Consider the following 14,463-nt stretch of genomic DNA (forward strand, 5'->3'; position numbering starts at 1 on the left):
ATGGGTGGAGGATGGTGGTGGTAAGGAATTTCCCCTGATTCAGAGACTCAGAGGTTGAAAGTACTGTCAACAGGCAGAAACTCTGTTATTGGGGTGATAATATTTTCTTCTTGACTTCTTTTGCCAAATTGTTTCACAGCAGAGCAGGGCTTTTACTTGTAGCCAATATACAGTTTTTAACAAAGAACAGTTGGAGTGTTAGTATCCCTGAAATCATCTTTTCCATCCTTTATTCTTCGTTCAGAACTTACCTAGCAACAGCCCAGGCAGTTCCTGACACAGTAGAGCTTCGGTTACTGTTTAAACTCAGTCTTTATAGTCAAGTAGGCCTGGATTTATATCCTGATTTGGTCACTTAACTGTGTGACTCTGGTGCTTGGTTCCCCCATTTGTAAAATGGGAGGAATAATCTGTATCTTTTAGGACAGGTGTTAGGCTTAGATGAGAGATTATGTGTAAAGCATCTAGCACAGTATCTGGCACTTAGTAAGTCTTCTTTTGGATGAATTAATCAGTGTCCTTGAGAAGAGAATTTCCTGCTCTCTCAGTCACTCATCCCTTCCCTGACAGTCGTCCATGGTGGAACTTCTTCCTTTTGTCAAACTTCAGTCCTTCTGGTTCCAGCTTACTTACAGCTATCATTCTGTTCTAGTTAGAGGCAGAGTTCTTTTTTTTTTTTTTTTAATTGAAGTACAGTCAATTATAGTGTGTCAATTTCTGGTGTACGCACAATGTCCCAGTCATGCATATACATACATATATTTGTTTTCATATTTTTTTCATTAAAAGTTGTTACAAGTAATTGAACATAGTTCCCTGTGCTATACAGAAGGAACTTTTAAAAACTCTATTTTTATATATAGTGGCTGACATTTATAAATCTCAGACTCCTAAGTTTATCCCTTCCCACTCCCTTTCCTCAGTAACCATAAGTTTGTTTACTATGTCTGAGGCAGAGTTCTTCATAATTATTACGAAGTGCTTTTGTAATAAAATGAAAGAAAAGAGAGATGTTATAAAAAGGTAAATAAAACAGAAGTTGAAGTTATAAAGTTAAAAGGCAAAGTTTCCCCTCTCCCTTTCTCTTCTCCATTCTACTGTTTTGTCTCTCCTGATGAATCTAGTAAGTGGTAAGAAAATAAAACTTCACATTCCTACTTTTATTTACATCTGTGGGTACCTGGAAGTTTGAATATCCATAAGGTAGAATGCATAGAGGCTACTCAGTATATTCTTGTCAACTTATCTGTTATCCGATTCATCACAGTTTGGAATCAGATAGATCTGATCCTTAAGGGCTTCATGCTCACAAGTTGAGATGCAGAGCTAAAGCCTTTGCTTTGGGGTGTTTGAAATTATAAACTTGTGTCTTTTAGCTTTATGGTCTCATGCTGTCTGTGGCTAGTTGAGAGCTTTGACTGAGATCGTGCTTTTTCCCCGAGTCTTGCTCTGGCCTCTGAGTTAGCCACTCCCTACTTTTACTCGGTAGGAAGATGAGCTTGTAATCCATTCTGTGCTGTCTGCTGGGATAGAGCTCTGGGTTGGCCCAGCCTCTTCAGGCCTCTTGTAGCCTAGAAACCAGTTCAGTTGTGGCTCCTCCTTGGGGAGTGTTTGTATCGAGTCAAGGATTTTCTGCAATGTGACAAGAATAGAGAGGTCTTTTCCTTAATATGTAATTGACACTTAAGGTGATTGTGAGTTCAGGGGAGGAGGGCAGAGCTCAGTGGCAGAGCGCATGCTTAGCGTACACAAGGTCCTGGGTTCAACCCCTAGTACCTCCTCTAAAAATAAATAAGCCTAATCCCCCCCCAAATAAATTTTTTTAATTAAAAAATAAAAATAAGATTGACGGTGAGTTTAGGAAACTACATAAAAATGAGGAAGAATCAACCCTGTCTAAAAACAAACAGAAAAACCTCCAATTGCCTGTGAGAATGGGCACGGGAGGAGAACTGACAGTGACAACAGGCAGAATGCGGAGGTGGGGATGGAGTCTGTGTCAGTTGCTGAGCAAAGGCAGGACTCAGTATAGTTATGCACTTCTTTTCTGTGTGTTGCATTGAGGCTGCCGAACTCCAGAGAAAACAAAGCTGTTTGTGACCTGCCTGAGTCCGTGACTGTCTTCTGTTTGAACCATCAGTAAGCTAATCATCCTTAGCTGTCACCGAGGTTTGGTAATGTGCCATGAGCCACTGAATACGGAGTCCTCGCCTATGAGAGCTGGTATTCTTAAGAAGTGGTCAGGTTTCTTCAGTGATTGAGTGATTTCTTCTTGGCATTTAAGATAGTATCACTTTACATCAAAAACAAAACGAAAGAGGTAAATTCTGGTGTTTGCAGGGTAGCAGTCTCTTTCTTCTGGATTCTCTTAATCTTACCAAGAAAATTGATGGGAACTTAACAACATCCTTAGATTCCATAGATTTGTGCAGAATGCTTTCTACCAGCAGAATGTCTTTAGGAATTTGCTGTGACTCAAAATGGGAATCATGGCACACTCTCCTGATGCCCTGAGATTCTGTTTCCTTAATTCAGTTAGGAGCAAAATGCTTACTCACTGCTTGGAGTAGAGGCAAACAGCAATTCCAGATAAATGTGTGGGAAATGGGCTAAAAAATAGAAAAATTTACATATGATGATCAAAAATGGTTTTGAGCAAGTAGTAAAGACATTGTTTATTCACCCATGACTTGCACATTTATTTATTGGATGCTCACTGAGTGCCAGACACTGCTCTAGGCACCAGGAGGGAACGCAGCCTTCCATGAGACAGTCCGAGGTCAGTCTCCCCTCTCAGGTGGCTGTAACAGGGCCCAGAAAAGGGCTCATCCTCTCTGTGCTAATCTATTTTTTTTCACTCCCTGTCTCCAGGAGACAGTGCTGGCTTCCCTTTTTGTTTATAACCCGTCAGGCATGAGTCATCCCTTCACCGTAAGTACTGCAGAATCACATATCATCTTCCAGGCTCACTTGTACTGCTGCCCGGGTCTCAGCCAGCCGCTCTTTTTGCCTGCCTTCCAGCAGTCGTGATAGTCAGAACAGTGAGACCAACTGCCCAAGTTAACTGGGGGATGGAGAACACAGAACATGGTACTTGTTTTCTATCCATTTTTGCTTAGTACAAGATACATTTAGGAGTGGACAACTTCTTTCTAGGTGCCAATGTATCAGGCAGTACCTACCATTAGAAAGCCTTGAATCCCCCCCTTTTTTTTTTTGAGAAAAATTTTAAATTGAGCTATAGTTGATGTACAATTTTATATAAGTTACAAGTGAACAACATAAAGATTCACAATTTTTAAAGGTTAAATTCCACTTATAATTATTATAAAAAATATTCCCTGTGTTGTACAGTATATCTTTGTAGCTTATTTATTTTATACATAATAGTCTATACCTCTTTTTTTAAAATTTTTTATTGATTTATAATCATTTTACAATGTTGTGTCAAATTCCAGTGTAGAGCACAATTCTTCAGTCCTACATGAACATATATATATTTATTGTCACATTTTTTTCTCTGTGAGCTACCATAAGATCTTGTGTATATTTCCCTGTGCTAAACAGTATAATCTTGTTTATCTAGTCTACAATTTTGAAATCCTGTCTATCCCTTCCCACCCTCCGCTCCCTTGGCAACCACAAGTTTGTATTCTATGTCTATGAGTCTATTTCTGTTTTGTATTTATGCTTTTTTTTTTTTTTAAGATTCCACATGTGAGCGATCTCATAGGTATTTTTCTTTCTCTTTCTGGCTTACTTCACTTAGAATGACATTCTCCAGGAGCATCCATGTTGCTGCAAATGGTGTTATGTTGTCGGTTTTTATGGCAGAGTAGTATTTCATTGTATAAATATACCACATCTTTATCCAGTCATGCGTTGATGGATATTTAGGCTGTCTCCATGTCTTGGCTATTGTAAATAGTGCTGCTATGAACACTGGGGTGCAGGTGTCATCCTGAAGTAGGGTTCCTTCTGGATATATGCCCAGGAGTGGGATTCCTGGGTCATATGGTAAGTCTATTCCTAGTCTTTTGAGGAATCTCCATCCTGTTTTCCACAGTGGCTGCACCAAACTGCATTCCCACCAGCAGTGTAGGAGGGTTCCCCTTTCTCCACAGCCTCTCCAGCATTTGTCATTTGTGGATTTTTGAATGACAGCCATTCTGACTGGTGTGAGGTGATACCTCATTGTAGTTTTGATTTGCATTTCTCTGATAATTAGTGATATTGAGCATTTTTTCATGTGCCTATTAATCATTTGTATGTCTTCCTTGGAGAATTGCTTGTTTAAGTCTTTTGCCCATTTTTGGATTGGGTTGTTTTGTTGTTTCTTATTAAGTCGTATGTGCTGCTTATATATTCTGGAGATCAAGCCTTTGTCAGTTTCATTTGCAAAAATTTTCTCCCATTCCGTAGGTTGTCTTTTTGTTTTACTTATGGTTTCCTCTGCTGTGCAGAAGCTTGTAAGTTTCATTAGGTCCCATTTGTTTATTCTTGCTTTTATTTCTATTGCTTGAGTAGACTGTTCTAGGAGAACATTTTTGAGATGTATGTCAGATAATGTTTTGCCTATATTTTCTTCTAGGAGGTTTATTGTATCTTGTCTTATGTTTAAGTCTTTGATCCATTTTGAGTTTATTTTTGTGTATAGTGTAAGGGAGTGTTCTAGCTTCATTGCTTTACATGCTGCTGTCCAGTTTTCCCAACACCATTTGCTGAAGAGACTGTCTTTATTCCATTGTATATTCTTGGCTCATTTGTCGAAGATGAGTTGACCAAAAGTTTGTGGGTTCATTTCTGGCCTCTCTATTCTGTTCCATTGGTCTATATGTCTGTTTTTGTACCAATACCATGTTGTCTTGATGACTGTAGCTCTATAGTATTGTCTGAAGTCTGGGAGAGTTATTCCTCCAGCCTCTTTCTTTCTCTTCAGTAATGCTTTGGCAATTCTAGGTCTTTGATGGTTCCATATAAACTTTATTATGATTTGTTCTAGTTCTGTGAAGTATGTCCTAGGTAATTTAATAGGGATTGCATTAAATCTGTAGATTGCCTTGGGCAGTGTGGCCATTTTAACAATATTGAGTCTTCCAATCCAAGAGCATGGGATATCTTTCCATTTTTTAAAGTCTTCTTTAATTTCCTTTATCAATGGTTTATAGTTTTCTGTGTATAATTCTTTCACCTCCTTGGTTAGATTTATTCCAAGGTATTTTATTACTTTGGGTGCTATTTTAATATAGTCTGTACCTCTTAATCCCCTACCACTATCTCATCCTTCCCCCCACCCCTCTCTTCACTGGTAACCACTAGTTTGTTCTTTATATCTGTGAGTCTGTTTCTTTTTTGTTATAGTCACCAGTTTGTTTTATTTTTTAGATTACACATATAAGTGATATACAGTATCTGTCTTTCTCTGTCTCATTTCACTTAGCATAATACCCTCCAAGTCCATCCATATTGTTGCAAATAGCAGAATTTCATTCTTTTTTATGGCTGAGTAGTATTCCACTGTATATATGTACCACATGTTCTTTATCCACTGAATACATTTTTTTTTTTAATGAATGTGCACCTGTGAGCAAATAAAGTCAGCTGTCTCTTAGAGAGGATATTAGTTCTACAAATGGATTTGGCAGCTTTGGCTGATGGTTCTGTTGCACACACAAAATAGTCCTTTGAAGAAAACCTAGGAATTTATTTTAGAATTTTAAGAAAATCTATCAAATAAACAAGGAAATAAAATTCCTCCTGAAAACTTTCTAACCAACACTTACTTTGGTTTTGAATATTTTTAGGTTTTTTTCCCCATAAAATTTCTATAATAAGTTTGATTGATTTATATCTTTAAAAGGTATATATTTCAGACAGAAGAAGTTTTAAAAATATTTTTAAAGCCATTTTTACCTATAATTCTCTATCTTATTATAACTTTTCATTTTGGGGGAATCTCTACTAGTCTAATTATTGTATGTGATTAGAATGTTGGTATTTAGGCAGTTGCATTTTCTACTCTAAACCTTAAAAGTTCTTTCTTACTCGCTTTGTGAATATGCCTCATAAACTGATTCATACTCTGGTGTGTGACTCAGCATGGTGAAAGGGGGCTAGTTTTGGATAGCGAGGTGGGTATCAGACTAGTCTTCCAATCAGAAAACATTCCATACAATTCCGGGCCCAGACGAAACAGCAGGTTTCTTCTTGGCCTAGGCTTGGGTAGAAAGTAGATAGATTTATATACAGTGTTTGCTCGGATTACAAATAGTGAGATGCTAAAAGCGCTTTTAGCTTTAGGGAGTTCAAAGTGGCCGGCCAAGTGAGAGTTGTGTGACCTGAGAATAAAACTTAACTCGTTCTTTGTTGAGGAAGAAGATCAGACCTTTGTGCTTTTCAGGGACTAGGAGAGCTATCTCTTTCTCTTTCTGTCTTTCAACACACACATACAAACACACACTCACACTCAGTGCAAGAAACAGGGGCTGACATTTCCCAGCCCTTTCTTACTTGTTTGGAGAAGGAGATCAAAAAGGAAAAGGTCCCAGGTTTTGATTTTTAAAAATCTCTCATCAACAATACCTGTTGCTCGAAAAAGGAATGAAAACAGAGTATTAGTCTGAAAGAAAATAAGCAAATTGTCTATCTTAGATTTCAAATAAAGTAAATTTGCATCATCTGATAACTTTAAGGACACATACTTGAGCAGATCTGCGTTCTTTGATGACTCTGCAAAATATGCTGGAATTCTGTGGAGGATTGATTTTGAGTCTACAGACCCAGAAGACTTCGGGGCTGGTGTGCCTGTGATGGTGATATAGGTTCAGGTCTCCAGGTCGTCCCTTGGGTCTGGAATGTCAGGCCAAGTAGACAATTTCAGAGATTGTGAGGAGCAGCCTCACAATGCGGTGGATGGAAATATATGCCCTTAAGTGCTTCAAGATCCTTAGGAAAGAAGCAGAACAAGAGGAAGAAACTGCTGACTAGGAACAAGGCCTGTGGAAGGTTGTTTCTAAATCAGATATCATTCTTGAACCTCACTTTAGGAACTTGGGTATATCAGTTATGATTGGGTTCGACCATATGTAGCAATCAGAAAAGTAAGGGCTTGCTTAAGCAAGACAGAGGCTAATTTTTTTTCCCTCACATAAAAGAAGTCTGAAACCAGGCATTTGAGGGTTGGTGTGGCAGCTGTTGCCACGAGAGACCCAAGCTCCCTATTTCTTGTTGCTTCATCATCCTTAGCGCTGGTTTCTCCTCTCAGGTTTGCCCTAGGGCTGCTCTGTCTGTCACAGCTGTACTCCAGGCAGGAAGGGCAGGGCCAAAGGGCGTCCTTCCTGGTAGAATCAAACCTTCTCTAAGAGCTTTCCTGGTAGCCCCAACTCTTAATGGCCGACTCTGTATGTAAAAGACATTGCCTTCCAAATAATGCAGAAGATAAATACTGGATAGGCAAACCTTGGTCATTCCAAGTGATCATGAGCATAAAGGTATTACCAAGACTCAGGTGGCAAAGACTTTGGGATACCTGCAGACTTAGAATAGAACAGTAAGTTTGTTACAGATAGAACAGTAAGTAAGTTACAGATAAGTTTTATCTAGACTTCAGTTTACTGCTTGACTGACTGATTGACTGATTGATTGAACAATGTTAAGGACTTACTCTGTGCTAGGCACTGGAGTTATAGTAGTGAACAAGATAGACATGGTCCCCGTCCTCAAAGAGTTTATAAGCTAATGGGGAAAAAATGGGATGGTGTAATAGGAAAGACTCCCGAAGAGTATGACATGACATATACTTTGAGATTTAAAGGATGCTTGGGAGTTAGCCAGGTTAGAAAGATGGGGATGGGGGTGTGAGAGGAGTGCGAGGGGAGGAATGAATATTCCAGGCAGACTCCCTCCCAGTCTGTTGAGTTCTTTTTTCGTCTATTATTTATCTTATTTCTTCATCAGAGGGAATCAGTAGGAGTTTCCAAACAACAAAGGAAGGCAGGGACCAAATACTCTTTTTTATCTGAAATGGCTAAAGGGACTGCCATCCTTTCTACTTACTTGGTTTTTCACTCTCTCTAGATGAGTACCTGCCTCATAGGCTGCACCAGGGCGTATTGGTAACCAAGGAAGGAGGTGGACGAATGATTGGGGCATACCAAAGTTCAGTTGCCCCATCATAGATCTGGATTTTGGTCTCAGTGTGGGACTCTGGGGAGGCAAGGATTGGTTCTGACCCTGAAGTGCTGATATGACCCCCTTCCCCTTCCAGGAAGTGGACATTGTGGTAGCACCGTGCCAAGGCCTCCGGCCCACAGTGGATGTTCTGGGTGACTTGGTGAATGATTTCTTGCCTGTGATAACCTATGCAGTCCACAAAGATGAACTCTCTGAGAGGGATGAGCAAGAGCTTCAGGAAATCCGAAAGTATTTCTCCTTTCCCATATTCTTTTTCAAAGTGCCGAAGCTGGGCTCGGAGATGATCGACTGCTCCACCAGAAGAATGGAGAATGAAAGATCACCACTTCACCGCCAGCTAATTGACCTGGGCTATCTGAGCAGCAGTCACTGTAACTGTGGGGCCCCCGGCCAGGACACCAAAGCTCAGAGCATGCTGGTGGAGCAAAGTGAGAAGCTGAGACACTTGAACACATTTTCTCACCAGGTGCTGCAGACCCGCCTGGTGGACGCAGCCAAGGCCCTGAACCTGGTGCACTGCCACTGCCTCGACATCTTTATCAACCAGGCCTTTGACATGCAGCGGGACCTGCAGATTACTCCCAAGCGTCTGGAGTACACACGGAAAAAGGAGAACGAGTTGTACGAATCACTGATGAATATTGCCAACCGAAAGCAGGAGGAGATGAAGGACATGATTGTTGAGACGCTGAACACCATGAAGGAGGAGCTTCTGGATGATGCTGCCAACATGGAGTTTAAAGGTAGGTCTTGCGGAGCCTGGTGGGGAGCCGGGACTACAGCATCCTCTAAGTCTTTTCCAGCTGGAAGTTGAGTACATTAATTCTGAAGGAACCTCAGGGTAATCTCACCTACCCCTGACATTAGCAGGAGCTCACCTTCTCTTGTTCTGAGAGACCTCCTGGAAGATTCCACCATCATCCCTTCCCAGGACTGTTAGTCCAACTTTTGGTAAATTCATCCTAAGAGTGCTCTTTAAGTCTCTGGTTTATATCTGTACCCCTTTGACCTTGATGGAGCTGGAGAAGAGCTGCTTGAAGAACGTCACTAAGTTGTGCTTTCTCCTGGGTTCCTTTGACGTGGCCTGTGCTTCTTTATCAGTCCTTTTTTGTGTGCATGGTCTCGTTTTCTTTTCAGGCTGCTCCTGACACCTAGCTCAGGAGGATTTCCCAAAGTAGCGGTTTTAGCTTTCGTGGCATTCCCGTTCTTTACAATGACTGTTAGCAAAATTGGGCCAAGTGATTGGTCAGGTCTTTTGGTGGCTGAGGTTTAGATGCTGCTGACTTTGTTGACTGACCATTGGCTCTACTGCCTGTTAATTAAAGCGAGGTGGTTTGCATGTTGCCCTTTAGGTTCTCAGTCATAGCCATGCACCCAGATCACCTGGGAGGGTTTTGAAAATGCTTGAGACCCCTAAACGTCTTGATCGGAATTTCTGACATGGGACCTAGCATCAGGTTTTTCACTTTTGCTTTTTTCTAAAACAGCCTCCCTAAGTGGTTTCTGCTTTTGCCATTTTCTAGATGAGGAAACTCAGGCTCAGACAGGTTAAGTAATTTGCTCAAGGTCACACAGCTGCTAAATAGTAGAGGCAGAATTTAAATCTAGACAGTCCGCTTCCTGAGCCTGTACTCTTAATTTCCATGCTTTACTGCTTCTTCACCTGCTGCCAGTTACTGATGCTCCCATCCTCCTGGTAACCAGCTTCAAAACTTCAGCCCGGTCTTTGTTTTCTTTCTCTTGTCCCCATATCCAGTCAGTTGCCACATCCTAACGAGTCTTCTTCCATATTTCATACATACCTTTGCTTCTCTAGTCCCTCTTCTTTAGAGTAACTGAACTATTGTTACCTGACTGATCTCACTGACCACTTTCTCTCCTTTTTTCCAATTCATCTTTATTGGCTCTGTATTCCTACAGACTGAGTTTAAATTCCTTAGCCTAGTATTCAAGATCTTCCAAAAGCCTAGCTCTTTCCAAGTTTCTCAGTCATATTTCCCACTGCACACCTTCCTCTGGTTTCTTTTTTGGATGGGCTAAGCTGCTTGCTGTCCTCTATGTGCTTCCTATACTTTTGTTTCCTTTTTTGCCCATGCCCTGCTCTAAGCCTGAAATGTCTTTTATCTGTCAGTTTTCAAATTCTACCTCCACAAATAACACTTTTCATGAAGTCGTCTTTAAGTTTCTTAGCTAATAATGATCACATACATTGGGACCCCCAAAGCATTTCATCTGTAACTGAAATTTCTGGTGTATTTCACAGTTATTTATGTTTCTCTATTTTTTTTTAGTCCTAGAAATGAAGGCAAATAGGATCTGGGTCTTTATTCATCATCATATCCCTTGTAACAAATAACAGTCTGTGTATAGTACGTCTTTGGAGAATGAATGAGTGTGTGAATGATGGTATATGTTTATGATATATTTATAGGTACAAAGGAAATATACTTGACTTTAGCGAGCATAGGATGCCTGATTTCTTATAGGTCTTTCTAAAGACGAACAAAGATGCCTCTTTGGCAAATTCCCATTATAGGGAGGAATTGCTGAGAAATGCTCACTTGCAGTGGAAATCCCAGGAAATCTTCTGAATATTTAATTTAATTAATTCAGTGCCTGAATAAAAGACACTGCAGCATCAATGCCAGCATCAGAGTGGACATGATAAGGGTTGTCAGGGCAGGTAGGTTGAGCAGTCAGTGAAATATTTGCTTGTCTGTCCTGTGTCAGATACACTATATTCAGTGTCTGGGACACAGTGGTTTGCTCGGATGTGGAGTCTGGGCACGAGTCGATCAAATGTCTGGCTCTGTTAATAACTACATCGTGGACTTGTGGATCTACTTATCTAGTTGGCTAGATCTTAGACAAGACTTACTTGCTGCTTCTTACCTGTTCTGATCCTTTCTGGGTATCCTTGAGGTAATGATGAGTGGATTTAGAAGAGAACTACTACATATCCTATGGAACCAGATTTTTATTAATGGTTTTTGTTTGTTTTAAAATAAAGGTAATACATGTGTACTGGTTATCTTGACATACATACTTTAGAAAATATTTATTTTTTAGAAAGATAATACATACTTGGTATTTAACTCAAAGATATAAAGGTGCTGTCCCCTAGTCATCTCGTTTTCCTCCGTATGTTCCTCTGCCCTTGCTTTTTCACTTAACCCATATCTTAGAGATCTTTCCGTAAATGTGCAGAGAAATTGGTCTTCTTCTAATGGATATGCCTTAATTTATTTAACTATTCCCCTGCTGCTGGACATTTAGGCTAGTTCTTTTTTTTGCTATTATAGACTGTAATGCATTGATCATCATTCTACATATGTTTGAGATTTCTAAGGGTATATTTCTAGAAAAATAACTCCTAGAAGCACAAACAATAGTTAAGTGAAAGGGTATGTTGATATTTTTTGTTTGTCATTTGATTAGTTTACATGTTTGATAGATAGCACCAATTTAAATTTCCACCACTAGTGCCTCTTTCTAAGTTTAAACATGCTTTAAAAAAAATTGACATACAGTCAGTTACAATGTGTCAATTTCTGGTGTACAGCACAATGTCCTTGTCATGCATATATATACATATATTTGTTTTCATATTCTTTTTCATGAAAGGTTATTATAAGATATTGAATATGGTTCCCTGTGCTATACAGAAGAAATTTTGTTTTAATCTGTTTTCATAAGAGTGCCTTTTTAGGGGTGGAGTTTTTGCAGGTAATTTATCTTCTCTTAAATTCTTCTGTCCTCTGGTTTGCAAAATCCTGAGAAGTAATAACATAGTGGGGACAACAATCCATTTACGGTTTCTATTTATCTAGTAATTGATTTAGAATTGAATTCTTGACTCTTGGGTTTTTCTCAGTAATATGCTAGGAAGTATGAAATATTCAAAGATCAGAGGTTCAAATACAAAGATCAGAGGTTCTGGAATCCCTGAGCTCTGGGTTCAGGTGCTAGCTATATTACTTCCTTCCTGTACCATCCTCTCCAGGTGCCCACTTTATTCTCTCTTTGAGCCTTTTTCCTGACATATAAAATATAACCACTAATACCCACCTGACAAAGTTATTGTTAGTATTAAATTAGATTACATATATAAAATGCATACTGTAGTGCCTTTCAAATAGTCTGCACTCAGTGAATTTTGTTCTTCCCCTCCTATAAATGTGACATAAAGGCTGCCAAAATCAATAGGCTCCTTCTGGACACAGTTGCTTCTTCTCAGGGTTCTTAGATGCCTCAAGTAGTTGAGGATTGCGTGGCCCCTGGTCATGCTGAGTCAATTTATCAGCCACGTGTGTTTTGCAGCCGTCGTAGTGGTAGCCCCTGGGCTCTGACTTGGGAGATGCCTTTTTGCAGTGTGCCTGCCCCTCCCCTCACAACCTACTAGCTTTTTGCTCTGCCTCCATAGATGTCATTGTTCCTGAGAATGGAGAACCAGTGGGCACCCGAGAGATCAAATGCTGCATCCGACAGATCCAGGAACTCATCATCTCCCGGCTTAATCAGGCAGTGGCCAACAAGCTGATCAGCTCCGTGGATTACCTGCGCGAGAGTTTCGTCGGAACCCTGGAGCGGTGTCTGCAGAGCCTGGAGAAGTCTCAGGATGTCTCAGTTCACATCACCAGTAATTATCTCAAACAGGTACTCAAAGGGTCGGTGGTTGAGAGCATGTCACAGATAACACATGAAACAGAATCTACCCACAAGCCCAGCTTCAAGTTAGCCGAGAATTTCTCTTTCAACTTTTTGCCAATGCAGTTTGAATTTTATTTTGTTTTCCTATCTCATGACTGCTGCCTGTGGCAGGTACTTGTAAACAAGTACAATTGCAGTTGAGTCAATGAGCAAGAAGATGAAGATGAAGTAAAGGGGCCCAAATAGTTGCAAAACAGATGATCAGCCTGCACTGACTCTGCACATATCGAGGGATGGATCTGGGAACCTTGAAACTGGACTGTGTTCTTGAAGTAAATATCATTTATTGCATTTTTAAAAACTAGCCACTCTACTCATGGCATATGGATTTTCTTTTCTGTATTCTCTTTCAGATCTTAAATGCTGCCTATCATGTTGAAGTCACATTTCACTCAGGGTCCTCAGTTACAAGGATGCTGTGGGAGCAAATCAAACAGGTAGAGGTTGCTTAGGGAAACATTTTCCAGCCCCTAGTTGTTTCAAATGAATCTTAGTCACTCCAGCAAAAACTGACACCTAGGATCTTCTGTCAGTGTTGGGTGACCATGGGCCCTAGTTTCCCTGCCTGGGAGAACCCTGGTTTATGCCTGTTCCAAAATAATTTTCAACAGTGCCCCCTTTAGCTCTTAAAAGTGATGTGTCTAAATGATATTTTATGATATTTAATGATATTTTAGCCACAAGACTCTACTTCACTGGCTTCTTCGTATTTTTCTAACCTAAGTTGTTTCTTGGAACCAGGCTTTGTTGCTGGAGGCCACGAGTGTGGTTTCTTTTCTGGAATTTGATCTGGCTCTTATGTAGTTATTTGCTGACTTGAGAAAGGGATGTATCAGGCACCCCCTGCACTGAATGTGCAGTGTGCTGAGGGTTTGTGAACATGTAGACGAGGCCCAGTGTTCTCTGATGCCTTTCTCTTAGCTGAGCCCTGATTAGATGGAATTGGAGAGGAGCATTGGGCTTCATTCAGCTCCTATCTTAAAAGCCTGCGCCTAGTGAGGAGGTAACCCAAAGAGGGGAGGCTGTTGGTTCTTTCTAGTGGTTCCTGGCTCTCATCCTTCCATGTTCTCACTGTCCTCATCCGGACAGATCATCCAGCGCATCACATGGGTGAGCCCACCTGCCATCACACTGGAGTGGAAGAGGAAGGTGGCCCAGGAGGCCATTGAGAGCCTCAGTGCCTCCAAGTTGGCCAAGAGCATTTGCAGCCAATTCCGGACTCGGCTCAATAGTTCTCATGAGGCTTTTGCAGCCTCCTTGCGGCAGGTGGGTATGTAGGAAAGCAGATACAGCTGGATCAAGCAGAGGAGAACCTCATCCACTGGGGAATGTTTTGTCTGCTGCTCTTTATATCATTTAAAAAAATCATCAGTATATTTTCTTTCTATTCTGTTAAGAGATAATACTAAGTTACAGGAAGTTTCAATAAATTTGTAATGTGGATATTTTTCTAGCTCTAGAGAGAATGGAGGGAACTCAATTTTTCCCCATTTCACTGAGTGAGGAATGAAAATCAAGGGATAGGAATTTTACGTGAGTTTATGTAGTAGTTTAGGAACA

At 40.5% G+C, this 14,463-nt stretch overlaps 1 protein-coding gene across 5 annotated transcripts in view; it reads left to right on the forward strand.

Annotated features, from left to right (window-relative positions):
• DSTYK (dual serine/threonine and tyrosine protein kinase) overlaps positions 1-14,463 on the forward strand; it is a 48,133-nt gene that overhangs the window by 23,239 nt on the left and 10,431 nt on the right. For 4 of the 5 annotated variants that reach the window (XR_012501895.1, XR_012501896.1, XM_074351978.1 and 1 more), the window contains 4 exons: positions 8,267-8,936; positions 12,617-12,849; positions 13,257-13,340; positions 13,993-14,169. Coding sequence is in view for 3 of the 5 variants with exons in the window: in XM_074351978.1 (XP_074208079.1) it covers positions 8,267-8,936; positions 12,617-12,849; positions 13,257-13,340; positions 13,993-14,169 (1,164 nt within the window). In the remaining 2 variants the exon portion in view is untranslated. The remainder of the gene's footprint in view (positions 1-8,266; positions 8,937-12,616; positions 12,850-13,256; positions 13,341-13,992; positions 14,170-14,463) is intronic. The other variant, XM_074351979.1, reaches the window with a different exon arrangement.

This window comes from Camelus bactrianus, chromosome 23 (assembly GCF_048773025.1).
Source record: "Camelus bactrianus isolate YW-2024 breed Bactrian camel chromosome 23, ASM4877302v1, whole genome shotgun sequence".
Taxonomy (NCBI): Eukaryota; Metazoa; Chordata; class Mammalia; order Artiodactyla; family Camelidae; genus Camelus; species Camelus bactrianus.